Below are 18,241 nucleotides of genomic sequence, written 5' to 3'. Positions count from 1 at the left end.
CGTGAATAAACACCACTTTCACGGGGAATTTGGATGCTTTAGGCAAAGCGTCGCCTTCTCTGGCCACCATGGACGCGGTCAATGCCTTTAATCACGAGGTAAGGGACGTCCCAGAAGACGGACAGGGACATGGGGGACAGGGGGGACAGGGGGGACAGGGGGGACAGTCATGTGTGAGAGGAGGCCAGGATAACAGGCCCGGCTAGTCCAGCTAGTCCAGCTAGTCCACTAGCATCAGGAGGAGAGTTGGGGGACTAGAACAGCAAGAAACACACTACGACTAGCTAGGTAGTCTAGCAGTTTAGTCCAAGCTTGCTTCAGACTAGCTAGACCTAGCTACTAGCTAGCTACACTAGGGAAATAGCCAGCTAGCTAGCTGTCTATCTAACTTGCCGCCTTGTTACAGCTAGCTTGTAGCATAGCATAGCTAAGCTAACCACCACAACAGAGCTAGTCTAGATGGCTAACGGGGTACTCTCGCTGACTATGCCTCAATCAAACATGTAGTTAGGGAGGACAGGGTGGGTTTTAACCATGTAACATTATTGTCAATGTCAGGCTTCTCCCAATGACCCCCCTGGTTGACCCTCTCTCCCTTGCTCACTAGCTCACCCTGACCCTGGCTAGCTGGCTAACTCTCCCCTGTATCCCTCTAGTTAACCCTGACCCTAGCTAGCTGACTAACTCTCCCCTGTATCCCTCTAGTTAACCCTGACCCTAGCTAGCTGACTAACTCTCCCCTGTATCCCTCTAGTTAACCCTGACCCTAGCTAGCTGACTAACTCTCCCCTGTATCCCTCTAGTTAACCCTGACCCTGGCTAGCTGGCTAACTCTCCCCTGTATCCCTCTAGTTAACCCTGACCCTGGCTAGCTGGCTAACTCTCCCCTGTATCCCTCTAGTTAACCCTGACCCTAGCTAGCTGACTAACTCTCCCCTGTATCCCTCTAGTTAACCCTGACCCTAGCTGGCTAACTCTCCCCTGTATCCCTCTAGTTAACCCTGACCCTAGCTAGCTAGCTAACTCTCCCCTGTATCCCTCTAGTTAACCCTGACCCTGGCTAGCTGGCTGACTCTCCCCTGTATCCCTCTAGTTAACCCTGACCCTGGCTAGCTGGCTAACTCTCCCCTGTATCCCTCTAGTTAACCCTGACCCTGGCTAGCTAACTCTCCCCTGTATCCCTCTAGTTAACCCTGACCCTGGCTAGCTGACTAACTCTCCCCTGTATCCCTCTAGTTAACCCTGACCCTGGCTAGCTGGCTAACTCTCCCCTGTATCCCTCTAGTTAACCCTGACCCTGGCTAGCTAACTCTCCCCTGTATCCCTCTAGTTAACCCTGACCCTAGCTAGCTGGCTAACTCTCCCCTGTATCCCTCTAGTTAACCCTGACCCTAGCTAGCTGGCTAACTCTCCCCTGTATCCCTCTAGTTAACCCTGACCCTAGCTAGCTAGCTAACTCTGCCCTGTATCCCTCTAGTTAACCCTGACCCTGGCTAGCTGGCTAACTCTCCCCTGTATCCCTCTAGTTAACCCTGACCCTAGCTAGCTAGCTGGCTAACTCTCCCCTGTATCCCTCTAGTTAACCCTGACCCAGGCTAGCTAGCTAACTCTGCCCTGTATCCCTCTAGTTAACCCTGACCCTAGCTAGCTGGCTAACTCTCCCCTGTATCCCTCTAGTTAACCCTGACCCTAGCTAGCTAGCTGGCTAACTCTCCCCTGTATCCCTCTAGTTAACCCTGACCCTAGCTAGCTAACTAACTCTCCCCTGTATCCCTCTAGTTATTCTCATTGATGGATACGAAGCCTCCGATCTCGCGGGCGAAGATGATCTCCATTACTAAATCTGCCATTAAAGCAATGAAAGTAAGCATTTGTTTATCTATCTATCTATCTATCTATCTATCTATCTATCTATCTATCTATCTATCTATCTATCTATCTATCTATCTATCTATCTATCTATCTATCTATCTATACTTCATTTTATATCCGTATGGGCTGTGTGTGTGTGTATGTGTATGTGTGTGTGTGTGTTTTGTTTTGTTTCTGTCTGAGTGTTAGTTTGACTGTTAGTAGTGGTAGAGTTAGTGATTTAAAGTCATTGAGGGTGTTTGTGTGTGTGTGTGTGTTTGTTTTGTTTCTGTCTGAGTGTTAGTTTGACTGTTAGTAGTGGTAGAGTTAGTGATTTAAAGTCATTGAGTGTGTGTGTGTGTGTGTGTGTGTGTGTTTGTTTTGTTTCTGTCTGAGTGTTAGTTTGACTGTTAGTAGTGGTAGAGTTAGTGATTTCAAGTCATTGAGTGTGTTTGTGTGTGTGTGTGTGTGTGATCCATGTAACTAAGTTGGCTCATTCAGTACATTTGGTTACCGTTTCGTTATCAGTCGCTGATTATAACGTTTCTGTTCTCTAGTTGTACAAGCATGTTGTCCAGATTGTTGAGAAGTTTATCAAAAAGGTAAGGAGCAACTTCTCTGTCGTCAAAACAAATGAAACACTTGTATTATACCTCGCTGCAAACTTTCCTAGATACTGTGAGATACCTGTCCTCTGATTTCCATGCGTCTCTCTATGTATCTATTAGACTGTATGTGACCTCTTGACCTGTCTTGTTCTCGCTCTCTTTTATACTTATTCACTACTCTGTATATTCTGTGTTCCAACTTATGCTTTTCTGTCTGCCGATCATGTGATCTGTCTGTCTGTCTGTCCATCATGTGACTCCGGTGCCTCCCCCCGCCCCAGTGTAAGCCAGAGTACAAGGTGGCAGGTCTGTACGTGGTGGACTCCATCGTCAGGCAGTCCCGTCACCAGTTCGGGGCGGACAAAGATGTGTTTGGCCCGAGGTTCACCAAGAACATCACAGGAACCTTCCAGAACCTCTGTCTTTGTCCTGTGGAGGACAGGGTAAGACTGGGCTGCTGGTGGTGATGATGTTGTTGTTATGTTGTTATTATTTTTATTTATAATGCGCCCCCCAACCAACTGTTACATCAGCCCGGGGCGCAGTTGATGATGATGATAGGGAACGGTATAGGCCTAGTGAACCTGGTCCTGTGCTGCTTTCTCATTCCCCTCTCCCTGTGTGTGTGTGTGTGTGTGTGTGCGTGCGTGTGTGCGTGCGTGTGTACGGCGTGCGTGCGTGCGTGCGCGCGGCCTCCGATCTCTCGGGCGAAGATGATCTCCATTACTAAATCTGCCATTAAAGCAATGAAAGTAAGCATTTGTTTATCTATCTATGTCTACTTCATTTTATATCTGTGTGTGTGTGTGTGTGTGTCCAGAGTAAGATAGTACGGGTGCTCAACCTGTGGCAGAAGAACGTGGTGTTCAAGATCGAAGTGATCCAGCCTCTGTTGGACATGGCCGCCGGGTCGAGCGGCGCCGGCGCCTACACAGACATGGACGACCCCGACCCAGGTATTAACAGCAAACGCCTGCGCGTCAGTGTGTGTGTGTGTGAGAGAGAGAGCGTGCCAACCGATGTGTGTGTGTGTGTGTGTCCCAGGCTCCCCCCCGTCGCCAGAGAAGGAGTGTGTCGCGGCCGTCACGGCCAACTCCATCGCGGCAGCCGTCCCTCAGTTACAGAACTCCGACGCCTTCGCTGCCGTGGCACAGCTCTTCCAGTCCTCACAGGGACAGCAGGTGTGTGTGTGTGGGGGTGTGGGGGTGTGTAGGTGCGTGTGGTTATCTAGAGAGCGGTGTAATGTGACTTATCCTGCGTCTCTCCTCAACGCACATTTCATTCTCCCAAACCTCTGGACGGTGTGATGAACGTCCGCCACGCCTGGCGGCGCCGTTTTCCTCTCCTCCGGTGACCGTCGTCCTTCCTCTCCCAGCTTCAACAGATGCTTCAGACCATCCAGCAGCAGCCGGGGCCGCCCCAGACCCACGCGCCGTCTCCAGCCCCGCCCAACCCCCACCAGTTCCAAGCCCAGGCACATCCCCACCCCCAGCCCCAGAACCTCACCCCTAGCCTGGGCATGGCGGCCCCCGCCCCTCCGCACCCCCCCCAGCCTGTCCCGCCCGTCCAGCAGAAGGCAGCGTTCGACAAGGTCGCAGTGAGTCACTCTCATCCAGTCTTCAGCAGGGCCACAGCAACGCCTGTGTCAACCACCGGGCCGCCCCACCCTAGATCAGTGTTTCCCCTAGAATTTTCTTTCAGGGGGGTGATGGGGGCCCCCCCCCGAAACTACTAGTGTTGTCGCGGGGCGGGCATTATTATTTGAATTTTTTGGCGCAGAGCGGGCATGTCATGGATATATGGTGTCGACAGTATCGTCATAGACGCGGCGTTTCTTAGATTCGGTGCATTTCTTTACACTGAAATGAAACGAGTGCACATAAGTTATGTAAATGAATATTGACAATATATTCATATTTATTGTTCATATAAAAACATATTACAAGAGAATATAAACACTGTAGATGTAACAGAACGAGCACTAGGAACGAGTGATGCAACTACTCTGAACTTCTCTTGACTCCCATGCAGTGTTGACATGTTATGTTAATGACATGTTATGTTAATGACGTCATGTTAACGATGCGTTACAAACGCCCCACCCCCCTCTCTCTCCTCGCTGTAGACGTTGCTCGACCGCTTTGACTACGACGACGAGCCCGAGGGAGGAGAGGACTCCAAGAAGGAGGAGACGTCCTCGGCCCCGCCCCCACCCCTGTAAGCTCCGCCCTCTACCCAGCCCTTGACTCGCTGGAGACTGAATGAATGAATGAAGGCTTTATTTCAAACACGTGAAAATAATACAAAATGTAAAAAACAATCAAATATCAGACAACAACAACAACAAAAAATTACTCATCATGTCTGAAAAGGAGTAGGAAGAAGCCCACCCCTTCTCCACTACTCAGCAATCAAGAGTCATATATTGCCCATATTATGTGTGATGTGATGTTGTGTAACGTAGCCATGTTAGTGTCTGACCCGTCTCTGGGGTGTGTTTGACCGGTGTGTTTTGATTCCCACAGCGGTCAGCAGCCCCCAGTCTTTCCCCAACATATAGACCACTTTCAGCCTCACATGATGGGCATGACGCAGGACCCCTCGCAACAGGTCAGAGGTCGCTCTCGCACCCGCACCAACAACAACAAACAAACAACACGCTTCTGTGTTTACAGCTCTCTCTGTGTCCCCTGTGTCTCCTACAGGTACCTCTCCCGCCAAACGGCCAGCTCCAGGGGTACGGGGCGATGCCCGGGCAGGCCTACCCAGGGATGATGCCTCCTCTGGGGCAGGCTCACCTCGGCCAGCCCCCCCCCGGCTCCGCCGGACCTCCGGGGTTCCTAGGAGGGTTCCCCCCCCACAACGAGGCTTTCAACCAGCACCTAGCTATGCATCAGCAGGTACAGAACGCCTGTACTGGAACAGCCCAGGTAGAGAACGCCTGTACTAGAACAGCCCAGGTAGAGAACGCCTGTACTAGAACAGCCTGGGTACAGAACACCTGTACTAGAACAGCCCAGGTAGAGAACGCCTGTACTAGAACAGCCCAGGTACAGAACGCCTGTACTAGAACAGCCCAGGTACTAGAACAGCCCAGGTACAGAACGCCTGTACTAGAACAGCCCAGGTACAGAACACCTGTACTAGATCAGCCCAGGTAGAGAACGCCTGTACTAGATCAGCCCAGGTACAGAACGCCTGTACTAGAACAGCCCAGGTACAGAATGCCGTACTAGAACAGCCCAGGTACAGAACACCTGTACTAGAACAGCCCAGGTACAGAACACCTGTACTAGAACAGCCCAGGTACAGAATGCTTGTACTAGAACAGCCCAGGTACAGAATGCTTGTACTAGAACAGCCCAGGTACAGAATGCTTGTACTAGAAAAGCCCAGGTAGAGAATGCTTGTACTAGAACAACCCAGGTAGAGAACGCCTGTACTAGAACAGCCCAGGTACAGAACACTTGTACTAGAACAGCCCAGGTACAGAACGCCTGTACTAGAACAGCCCAGGTACAGAACGCCTGTACTAGAACAGCCCAGGTACAGAACGCCTGTACTAGAACAGCCCAGGTACAGAACGCCTGTACTAGAAAAGCCCAGATGTGTGTATTAGGGATCCCACTGTTTGGATTTTTTTCCCACCTACTACTAATGTAAAATTATTGATAAATAATATTATTGATAAATAATATTGTGGAATGGCAGAGGGAAGGAGTTCTGATTGGCTGTCGGCAGTGACGTCATCTGGAAGGAGCTCTTTGACTGGGTTCCATGAATGAGTTTCCCAAAAAGTCAAGGCACTCTAACATAAAAAAAATAAAAAACCTTTATTCAGTTATTCAGGTATATTCATGTAGTTATTCAGGTATATTCATGTAGTTATTCAGGTATATTCATGTGGACCGTTAAAATCCCACAACTGTGATTCAGGTAGGAGGGTTGTGTTTTTAACAGTCCACACGGATATGCTAATTGAAGCAAGGCTGTTTTATTTTTTACGTTAGAGTGCCTTGACTCCTTTTGGAAAATAATCTTGTCTAAGCATCATAGTGTGGAGTGTTTAGTGACCGTCGTGTGCTGTTCTGGTCAGGATATGTGCATGGAACTGGACCCTCCATCCATGAGAGAGGGGGTGCAGAGACCGGATGGCCGGAGGTCGCGCTCAGGCTCTAGGTAACCAGCTTCCCCCGTTTGGGGCTTTCCTGTCAGTAGAGATATAGCCCTGAGACGACCTTTAACCTTTAACTGTCCTTCTCTATGAGGGGGGGGTGGAATGTCCCTTTATTCAGTGGGTGGGAGAGTTCAGTTAGGGCGCTTCTGCACACAGAACGAAGAGCGAAGCGCCAGTCTTGGGGGTCAAAGGTCGGCGGCGAGTCGACGCGGGCGCGCTAGAACTCACGCCTCCCTCTCCGCTCCGCCGCAGGTCGCCAAAGAGGAGGAGGTCGCGGTCCAACTCCCGCACGCGCCGCCCCCGACACAGACGCTCGCGGTCGCGCTCCCGAGACCGCCGCCGGGCGTCGCCGCGCTCGCGCTCCCAGGAGAGGAAGGAGAGGGACAAGGAGAGGGAGCGTCGGCAGAAAGGGCTTCCGCCGCCCAAACCGGACACGCTGAGCGGTGAGGCGACTCTCTTCACCCGCTTCCTGGTTCCCACGGGTCATGGAATTTTCTGGAATATCATGGAATTTTAAAAAGTCTATTCCAGACGTGGAAAGTCAGGGGATTTTATGTTTTTTGGGGGGGTAAGTCATGGAATATCAGGGAATTTTGTTTGTAGCATGTTTAGTTGCCATTTATCAAAATGTCATATTTTCCGTGCAGTATTTCTCTTTATCAGGTAATTTCACGCGTTTCCTGTATTGCATGAGTGGTTGTTATGGTTACCTGATTTTTCAGTGCTCATTTAACCCCTTCCTGCTCGTCAACAGTTTTTCCGTTCATTACAGCTCATGGAAATTCAGCTTTTTACTCACTGAAAGTCAGGGGAAAGACAGGGATTGATTTATTTTTTCTGTTGTGCGTCAACTGTTTTTATAAGTGAATTCATAACTGGATCTTGCTACACACACACACACGTACTCACACACCTGCATACTCACACATACCCACACATACTCACCCATTGTGTGTCCTCTCAGTTTGCAGCACCACTCTCTGGGTGGGCCAGCTGGACAAGAGGACCCAGCAGCAGGACGTGGCTTGTCTCCTGGAGGAGTTTGGACAGATCGACTCCATCAATGTGAGTACAGTAGCCCTGGTCATCTCTGGTATCTCCATCAATGTGAGTACAGTAGCCCTGGTCATCTCTGGTATCTCCATCAATGTGAGTACAGTAGCCCTGGTCATCTCCTCTGGTATCTCCATCAATGTGAGTACAGTAGCCCTGGTCATCTCTGGTATCTCCTCCATCAATGTGAGTACAGTAGCCCTGGTCATCTCCTCTGGTATCTCCATCAATGTGAGTACAGTAGCCCTGGTCATCTCTGGTATCTCCTCCATCAATGTGAGTACAGTAGCCCTGGTCATCTCTGGTATCTCTATCAATGTGAGTACAGTAGCCCTGGTCATCTCCTCTGGTATCTCCATCAATGTGAGTACAGTAGCCCTGGTCATCTCCTCTGGTATCTCCTCCATCAATGTGAGTACAGTAGCCCTGGTCATCTCCTCTGGTATCTCCTCTATCAATGTGAGTACAGTAGCCCTGGTCATCTCCTCTGGTATCTCCTCCATCAATGTGAGTACAGTAGCCCTGGTCATCTCTGGTATCTCCTCCATCAATGTGAGTACAGTAGCCCTGGTCATCTCCTCTGGTATCTCCTCCATCAATGTGAGTACAGTAGCCCTGGTCATCTCCTCTGGTATCTCCATCAATGTGAGTACAGTAGCCCTGGTCATCTCCTCTGGTATCTCCTCCATCAATGTGAGTACAGTAGCCCTGGTCATCTCCTCTGGTATCTCCATCAATGTGAGTACAGTAGCTCTGGTATCTCCATCAATGTGAGTACAGTAGCCCTGGTCATCTCTGGTATCTCCATCAATGTGAGTACAGTAGCCCTGGTCATCTCCTCTGGTATCTCCTCCATCAATGTGAGTACAGTAGCCCTGGTCATCTCTTCTGGTATCTCCTCCATCAATGTGAGTACAGTAGCCCTGGTCATCTCTGGTATCTCCTCTATCAATGTGAGTACAGTAGCCCTGGTCATCTCTGGTATCTCCATCAATGTGAGTACAGTAGCCCTGGTCATGTCCTCTGGTATCTCCTCCATCAATGTGAGTACAGTAGCCCTGGTCATCTCCTCTGGTATCTCCATCAATGTGAGTACAGTAGCCCTGGTCATCTCTGGTATCTCCCCATACGCTTCGAAGGCTCGTTTATACTGTAACACAAGATAAATCTGTGTAAAATCGTGAGGGAATAGTACTTTATATTCGTGCATATCCAAAATTATAATATATGCCCGACACCAGACACAACAAGTACTACGTAAAGCAAGCGTCCCCCCCCCCAGTACATGTTAATCAAGCCAGCGTTCCAGGTGTAAGCTCCTCCCCCTTCTCCCCGACCCAGATGATTCCGCCGCGCGGCTGTGCGTACATCGTCATGGTGCACCGGCAGGACGCCTTCCGCGCGCTGCAGAAGCTCGGCCGAGGGACCTTCAAGGTCAACCAGAAGACCATCAAGGTGAGAGGAGGGCCCTCCTTCCACACTAGAGGTGGTGGGGGGGAAAAAAAATAGATCCGTATAAGAATCGCGATTCTATTCTCGACGATTGGCGATCGACTCATAAATAAAATAAATAAAAAATATAATAAATATTTTTATAAAAACTATTTATAAAATACTAATAAATAATAAATAAATATATTCGGATTTTCTTGTTTTCAGGATAGTTTTGCTGACTATTACTACGTATCACAGGAGTAGAAGTGTCTCACATTCGTGTGAATGCGCTTGTTGGGTGTCATCAGTCAAGCTGTGGTAGATGGCTAGAATGGCTCGCTACCTTAGTGTTTAATGTTTGATTCCATGCTGTAATCAATGACGCTAGTTAGCTACATAATGCTAATGTTAGCTATCTATCTATTTAATGTTAGCTAACCGGTGAATGTCTACCTCCTGAGACGGTCACAAAAACGAGCGTTGTTACTAATGTAGTCTTTTTAATGAAGACATCAACTGCATGGGCAAAGACCTGACGTTTGCCGGTTACTTAACATTAGATAGATAGCTTCCATTAGCATTATGTAGCTAACTAGCGTCATTGATTACAGCATCGAATTGAACATAAACACTTTAAGGTAGCGAGCCATTCTAGCTAGCTACCACAGCTTGACTGATGACACCCAACAAGCACACTCACACGAGTGTGACACTTCTACTCCTGTGATACGTAGTAATAGTCAGCAAAATTATCCTTTTTATCCTTCTATTATGTAGCTAACTAGCGTAGCGCATTGATTACAGCATCGAATTGAACATAAATACTTTAAAGTAGCGAATAAAAGTTTTACTTTCACTCTCGTCGGCTAGTCTAAGTTGAAACTTGTGTTTAAATGTCAGGGAAATTAGTCGTTAGGAGCATCCCGAGTGCTAACCATCACCAGCTCTGGATTCAGAACAGGATTCTCTCTCAGATGTTTGTGTTATTTTGAAATAAAGGGTTGTATTTTTGACTGAAGACCTTCCTCCTGTGTGAACCCCCTGTTCCCAGATTGCCTGGGCGCTGAATAAGGGGCTCAAGGCGGATCTGAAGCCGTTCTGGGACGTGGAGCTGGGCGTGACCTACGTCCCCTGGGCCAAGATCAACGAGGACCAGCTGGAGGGCCTGAGAGAAGGAGGCATGCTGGACATGGACACACTGTCACCAGGCGAGCACTGTCCCCACACACACACACACGAAACACACACACTGTCACCAGGTGAGCACTGTCCCCACACACACACACACGAAACACACACACACTGTCACCAGGTGAGCACTGTCCCCCCACACACACACACACACACACACCTACACACACCACACACACACACACACACACACACACACACACACACACTGTCACCAGGCGAGCACTGTCCCCACACACACACACACACACACACTGTCACCAGGCGAGCACTGTCCCCACACACACACACACACACACACACTGTCACCAGGCGAGCACTGTCCCCACACACACACACACACACACACTGTCACCAGGCGAGCACTGTCCCCACACACACACACACACACTGTCACCAGGCGAGCACTGTCCCCACACACACACACACACACACACGAAACACACACTGTCACCAGGTGAGCGCTGTCCACACACACACACACACACACACCCCCCCACACACACACACACACCTACACACACACACACACACACACACACTGTCACCAGGTGAGCACTGTCCACACACACACACACACACACACACACACACTGTCACCAGGCGAGCACTGTCTACACACACACACACACACACACACACACACACACACACTGTCACCAGGTGAGCACTGTCCCCACACACACACACACACACACTGTCACCAGGCGAGCACTGTCTACACACACACACACACACACACACACACTGTCACCAGGCGAGCACTGTCTACACACACATACACACACTGTCACCAGGCGAGCACTGTCTACACACACACACACACGCGCACACACACTGTCACCAGGCGAGCACTGTCTACACACACACGTGCGTGCGCACAGCCCTGTCTACATACACACAGATGAGACTCACACACACACTCACCAGGTGAGCCCTGTCTACCCACGCGCACACACACACTCTCTCCAGGTGAGCCCTGTCTACACACACACACACACACACACACACACACACACACACACACACACGTGCGCGCGCACAGCCCTGTCTACATACACACAGATGAGACACACACACACACTCACCAGGTGAGCCCTGTCTACCCACGCGCACACACACACTCTCTCCAGGTGAGCCCTGTCTACACACACACACAGTCACACCCAGGCCGGTGAAGGGCGTGTTCTGACCGTGGTACGTGTGCTTGGTTCCCAGAGTGGCGAGGGGCCCTGAACAGCCTGGAGGAAGCGGAGCAGTTGGCCCAAAATGGCCGCTCCGAGCCGCCGGTGGACGAGGGCTTGGTGGCGCCGGTGAACGCTCCTGGACAGGTACGACTAAAACACGCTTCACACCGCCAACGCCTGGTCTGAGATCAGCCCCTGGACTGGAGATACCTCTCTGGGATCTGAGGATCTTGAATGAGCGCAATGTCAATATCAGGCTGCTATCACCTACTGACTAACAGTCATGCTTTACACACTATCACCTACTGACTAACAGTCATGCTTTACACACTATCACCTACTGACTAACAGTCATGCTTTACACACTATCACCTACTGACTAACAGTCATGCTTTACACACTATCACCTACTGACTAACAGTCATGCTTTACACACTATCACCTACTGACTAACAGTCATGCTTTACACACTGTCTGAGAACTGTTTCACTGACAGATACAGACAGACACATGTATAAGTAGATGGGAGGGAAGGAAGGAAGGGAAGGGAAGGGAAGGGAAGGGAAGGAAAGGAAAGGAAGGAAAGGAAGGAAGGAAGGAAGGAAGGAAGGAAGGAAGGAAGGAAGGAAGGAAGGAAGGAAGATGGAAGGAAAGGAAGATGGAAGGAAGGAAAGATGGAAGGAAAGAAATAAGGACAGAATCCTTTAATAGTCCCGGTCTGGTGTGCTCCTCTCTCCCAGGTTCCGCCCATGGGGGGCGTGGCTTCCCTCCAGCCTCCGGGCTTCCCGGGGCCCATGGGCATCCCTCCCCCCTCCTTCCCCCCCGGGGTCCCCCCTCCGCCCCCCTTCATGAGACCCGGATTCAACCCCATGCAGATGCCTCCAGGTAACACACCCACGCCTCTCTCTCTCTCTCTCTCTCTCTCTCTCTCTCTCTCTCTCTCTCTCTCTCTCTCTCTCTCAGGTAACACACCCACACCTCTGTCTCTCTCTCTCCCTCTCTCTCTATCTCTCTCTCTCTCTCTCTCTCAGGTAACACACCCACACCTCTGTCTGTCTCTCTCTCTCTCTCCCCCTCTCTCTCTCTCCCCCTCTCTCTCAGGTAACACACCCACGCCTCTGTCTCTCTCTCCCTTTCCCTCTCTCTCAGGTAACACACCCACGCCTCTGTCTCTCTCTCCCTTTCCCTCTCTCTCAGGTTACACACCCACGCCTCTGTCTCTCTCTCCCTTTCCCTCTCTCTCAGGTTACACACCCACGTCTCTCCAGACCTGTCTCTCTCTCTCTCTCTCTCTCTCTCTCTCTCTCTCTCTCTCTCCCTCTCACTCACCCTCAGGTAGCACACCCACGCCTCTCCAGACCTCTCTCTCACACACACTCACTCACTCTCACTCACACACTCACTCACTCACTCACTCACTCACTCACTCACTCACTCACTCACTCACTCACTCACTCACTCACTCACTCACTCACTCACTCACTCACTCACTCTCTCTCTCTCTCTCTCTCTCTCTCTCTCTCTCTCTCTCTCTCTCTCTCTCTCTCTCTCTCTCCCTCTCCCTCCCTTTCCCTCTCTCATTCCCTTCTGAACTCGTTGCTCAACCTCTCCCCCTCTCTCCGTCCTACCAGGCTTCCCTCCCCCAGGGGCCATGCCCATGGGCCCCCCGCCCCCTTCCGCCGGCATGGTCGAGGACCCGTCCGCGGACCCAGCTGGCCTGGGCCCCAGGAACAACAGCGACGGCCCCGAGGGGCTCCACCTGTACGGCCACCAGGGCCCCATCCCCCCCCAGATGGGCTCCATGGGTCAGTCTGTTAGCCAGAGCACCGGCGTGAGACCCCTCTTACCAGGGCGTGCACACGTGTGGTTTTAAATGTGCATCATGTGCTCCTTTAACCACGGAGACTAGGCATGTGACGAAATATTGTAATATGATATATTGCGATATAAAACGTGACAAAAGCTAGCAGTCATTAAGGCTTAAGTGCCTGTATACTAACTAGCAGTCATTAAGTCTAAGTGCCTGTATACTAACTATACTAACTAGCATGTATACTAACTAGCAGTCACTAGCTAGTCAGCACAATAACTTCCTCAATGAATTTTACAGTTTTGACAGTTTCCATCCATTCCTTAGCAAGCTAATCCCAGATAGAAGAGTAAGGCTTGGGCCACATCCAAGTCCAGGGGAGGAGACCAGACCCCCTGACCCGTGCGTTTTTGTTTCCCTTCTCCAGGCGGTCAGATGGGCGTTCCTCCAGGGGGCCCTCCGCCCCCCCCGCCCCCATCGGGGGGTCTCCTCGGGGCGCGGCCCGGCATGATCCCCCTGCAGCGCCCCCCGGTGCTCCCGCCCCCTCACATGCAGCGCTTCCCCCCGCCGCACGGCCCCCGGCCTCCGCACCCCGGCATGCCCCTCATGCCCCCCCAGATGGGCGGGCCCCCCAGGGGGCCCCACCCCCAGATTATGCACCAGGAGCCTCCGCCTCCCCCCCACGGGAGGTTCGGGATGCCCCCCCACGCCATGAGGGGCCCGTTCCCCCGGCACGGCCCCCCGCCGGGGCCCCCCCCTCCTCCCTTCCTGAGGCCTGGGGCCCCTCTTCCACGGGGGCCGGAGGAGCCTGAGGACATGGAGGGGAGGCCCTTCAGGAACGACCGGCCCGGGTTCAGGGACCGAGAACCGGACAGGGACTGGGACAGAGAGAGGGACAGAGGAGGGTTCGGGGGAGGGAGACGGACGTTTGGGGACGGAGGGAGAGGAGGAGGAGGAGGAGGAGGAGGAGGGGAGAGAATGGACAGGGAGAGGTTTGGGGGCTGGCAGGATGACGGAGGGGAGCCGAGAGGAGGAGGAGGGGAGCCGAGAGGAGGAGGAGGGGAGCCGAGAGGAGGAGGAGAGCAGAGAGGAGGAGGAGGAGGAGGAGGAGGGTGGGAGAGGGACAGGGACCGGGACAGAGACAGAGACCGGCGAGACTGGAGGGAGAGACGGAGCAGTCTAGAGAGGGGGAGGGGGGAGGAAGGAGAGAGGGAGAGAGGCAGGGGAGAGGGGGGAGAGAGAGAGAGAGGCGGGGGAGAGAGGGAGAGAAGCCGGGGGGAGGGGGCAGAGAGGGAACGAGGGAGGGGAGAGGGAGGAGAGAGGGAGAGGGGCAGGGGGGAGGGAGGAGAGAGAGAACGAGGGAAGGGGGAGGGAGGAGAGAGAGAACGAGGGAGGGGGGAGGGAGGAGAGAGAGAACGAGGGAGAGTAGGGGAGGGAGGAGAGAGAGAACGAGGGAGGGGGGAGGGAGGAGAGCGAGAACGAGGGAGAGTAGGGGAGGGAGAGAGAGGGAGAGCAGTGGAGGGAGAGAGAGGCAGAGCAGCGGAGGGAGAGAGAGGGAGAGCGGCAGAGGGAGAGAGAGGCAGAGCGGCGGAGGGAGAGAGAGGGAGAGCGGCGGAGGGAGAGAGAGGCAGAGCGGCGGAGGGAGAGAGAGGCAGAGCAGTGGAGGGAGAGAGAGGGAGAGCGGCGGAGGGAGAGAGAGGCAGAGCAGCGGAGGGAGAGAGGCCCAGGCGGAGAGAGAGGAGCACGCGTTGGGACCGGGACGATCGAAGGGGGGCGGAGCCCGAGAGCCTGGACAAACCCCAGAACTCTCAGAGCGCCGAACAACCCGGCGGCGGCGCTGCTGCTCCTCCTCGTCCTGCTGCTCCTGCCGCCGCCTCCTCCTCTGAGGAGCCCGGTCCTCAACCCGGGGACGACCCCCCGAAAGAGCCCGCCCAGCAGCTAGCGCAGCCCCCGCCCTCGGCCCCCCCTCCCGAAAAGACTGCTGCAGACCCGCCACTGTCCGACCCCCCAGCAAAGACTGAGTCCACAGAGCCAGAGACGACACCGGAGCCAGAGGCTTAGCCCCGCCCCACCCCACACACACACACACACACACACACACACACACACACACACACTCTCTCACACATGCACACACACACACTCACACACACCTCCCCTCAGAGACGGAGGGATGAAGTGACTTCATCCACAGCCCTAACCTCCACCAACTAGGGACGAATGGAAGACCTACTCTGTCTGTGTCAGTCCTCAGTGGGATCCTTCCCTTGCCTCCTCTCCTTCGTCCTTCCCTTGTCTCCTCTCCTCCTTCATCGCGTGGCAGAGACGACTTGTCGGGTATAATATGGTAAAGATAGATTTCTATCTCGTTCTTTCATTTATCAGTGGCCATGAACACTAGGAGACGAATGATATCGATTCAGTTTGATCCCTGTCCATCCAGCAGATAAGAGAATTTGAATGAATTCATATTTGAACGGGTGAAGTTCTATTTAACATCAGTCATGATGTTTAACTCATTGATTGAATCTCAAATCACTGCTGAATACGTTGGTGTGAGATGGACTCGTCTGACGGCGCAGACGTTCCTCTCTGGTTTCTGACGGCGCAGACGTTCCTCTCTGGTTTCTGACTCACCTCTCACCTCGCTGAAGACATCGTACTGTTAAGTGGACGGCCTGAAAGAGTCTGACTGTACTCCCCTCACCTGAACCCCACCCTTAACCTGACCCCCACCCTTAACCTGACCCCCACCCCTCACCTGAACCCCTCCCCTCACCTGAACCCCTCACCTGAACCCCTCCCCTCACCTGAACCCCTCCCCTCACCTGAACCCCTCTCTTAACCTGGACCCCACCCCTCCCCTCTCCTGAACCCCTCTCTTAACCTGGACCCCACACCTCCCCTCTCCTGAACCCCTCTCTTAACCTGGACCCCACACCTCCCCTCTCCTGAACCCCTCTCTTAACCTGGACCCCACCCCTCCCCTCTCCTGAACCCCTCTCTTAACCTGGACCCCACACCTCCCCTCTCCTGAACCCCTCTCTTAACCTGGACCCCACACCTCCCCTCTCCTGAACCCCTCTCTTAACCTGGACCCCACACCTCCCCTCTCCTGAACCCCTCTCTTAACCTGGACCCCACCCCTCCCCTCACCTGGACCCCTCTCTTAACCTGGACCCCACACCTCCCCTCTCTTGAACCCCTCTCTTAACCTGGACCCCACACCTCCCCTCACCTCTCCTGAACCCCTCTCTTAACCTGGACCCCTCCCCTCTCTTGAACCCCTCTCTTAACCTGAACCCCTCTCTTAACCTGGACCCCTCCCCTCTCCTGAACCCCTCTCTTAACCTGGACCCCACCCCTCCCCTCACCTCTCCTGAACCCCTCTCTTAACCTGGACCCCACACCTCCCCTCCCCTGAACCCCTCTCTTAACCTGGACCCCACACCTCCCCTCACCTGAACCCCTCTCTTAACCTGGACCCCTCCCCTCTCCTGAACCCCTCTCTTAACCTGGACCCCTCCCCTCTCTTAACCTGGACCCCTCTCTTAACCTGGACCCCTCCCCTCTCCTGAACCCCTCTCTTAACCTGGACCCCTCCCCTCTCCTGAACCCCTCTCTTAACCTGGACCCCACACCTCCCCTCTCCTGAACCCCTCTCTTAACCTGGACCCCACACCTCCCCTCTCCTGAACCCCTCTCTTAACCTGGACCCCACCCCTCCCCTCTCCTGAACCCCTCTCTTAACCTGGACCCCACACCTCCCCTCTCCTGAACCCCTCTCTTAACCTGGACCCCACCCCTCCCCTCTCCTGAACCCCTCTCTTAACCTGGACCCCACCCCTCCCCTCTCCTGAACCCCTCTCTTAACCTGGACCCCACACCTCCCCTCTCCTGAACCCCTCTCTTAACCTGGACCCCACACCTCCCCTCTCCTGAACCCCTCTCTTAACCTGGACCCCACACCTCCCCTCTCCTGAACCCCTCTCTTAACCTGGACCCCACACCTCCCCTCACCTCTCCTGAACCCCTCTCTTAACCTGGACCCCACACCTCCCCTCTCCTGAACCCCTCTCTTAACCTGGACCCCACACCTCCCCTCTCCTGAACCCCTCTCTTAACCTGGACCCCACACCTCCACGTTTAAGCTGGAGAGTTGCTCTGAAACGGATCTGAACACTGACATGAAGAGTCCCGTCCCCCAACGCTGTAAATGTGCTTTTAGTCCCACACCTACTCAGACTGGGGGCAATAACAATGCTGTTTATATTTTGACTGTACAAGAAAAAAAAAGGCCCTTTTGCTGTATTGTTTTTAACTCTAAATGTTTACAATGCCTAAGGAATGAAGCGTTTCTATGATTTGTAAGGTAAAACATGAATTACATCTTCAATATTTCAGCCATAGGGAATTGTTTTTAATAAACTATTTTCATACCAAAATGGTGGCCTATTGATTTCCTCTGACCGTTGCAATTCATTTAAAAAAAGTATTAAAATGTTTATTTGTTTATTTGCAAAGGACACGTTACAATAGCCATTTACAGATTTATTCAAAGTTACATTTAGCATAGGTAGTCAAGTGTGGGCCTACTACTACTCGCCAGAACTTGTAAGTGCATGTCCTTCCTTTACAAGTGTGCATTCTGGTGTAGGTCCCAAAACATTTAAGTATATCTTGAATACTTAGTGTTCTAGCTGAAAGCTATAGCTTACTGTAGCTCCATTGTAGTCCTACGTTCTGTGTGTTTGCTGAAAGTGGTGATGTTGGTCTCATTTGTCGGAAATAAAGCTTTCTAGTTCATGTGCATCGTGCATCAGAAGCTTTTCATTCAGTTTGCTTAAGTTTGACGTTTACTGGATAACATTGAAGAAACTACATTTCCCAGAAAACCACTCGGAACACATGTGCTCGCTGACTGAGTCGA

At 52.6% G+C, this 18,241-nt stretch overlaps 1 protein-coding gene across 1 annotated transcript; it reads left to right on the top strand.

The window, feature by feature from the left end:
• Window positions 1–68: 68 nt before the first annotated feature.
• Window positions 69–16,070, top strand: LOC311308078 (SR-related and CTD-associated factor 4-like; the record flags this gene model as incomplete). The annotated part of the gene is made up of 20 exons (XM_084437015.1): window positions 69–98; window positions 1,780–1,863; window positions 2,409–2,453; window positions 2,741–2,902; window positions 3,280–3,415; window positions 3,504–3,640; window positions 3,835–4,056; window positions 4,585–4,676; window positions 4,985–5,069; window positions 5,165–5,359; window positions 6,556–6,638; window positions 6,889–7,079; window positions 7,601–7,701; window positions 9,031–9,144; window positions 10,175–10,331; window positions 11,533–11,645; window positions 12,242–12,386; window positions 13,133–13,306; window positions 13,739–14,547; window positions 14,920–16,070. 20 exons carry the CDS (start codon window positions 69–71, stop codon window positions 15,370–15,372), a joined length of 3,528 nt encoding a protein of 1,175 aa, XP_084293141.1. The 3' UTR covers window positions 15,373–16,070.
• Window positions 16,071–18,241: the final 2,171 nt, after the last annotated feature.

Source organism: Borostomias antarcticus (assembly GCF_949987555.1).
Source record: "Borostomias antarcticus genome assembly, chromosome: 1".
Classification (NCBI taxonomy): domain Eukaryota; kingdom Metazoa; phylum Chordata; class Actinopteri; order Stomiiformes; family Stomiidae; genus Borostomias; species Borostomias antarcticus.
The sequence above is the reverse complement of the archived record's forward strand: the minus strand, read 5'-3'. Positions and strand labels throughout refer to the sequence as shown.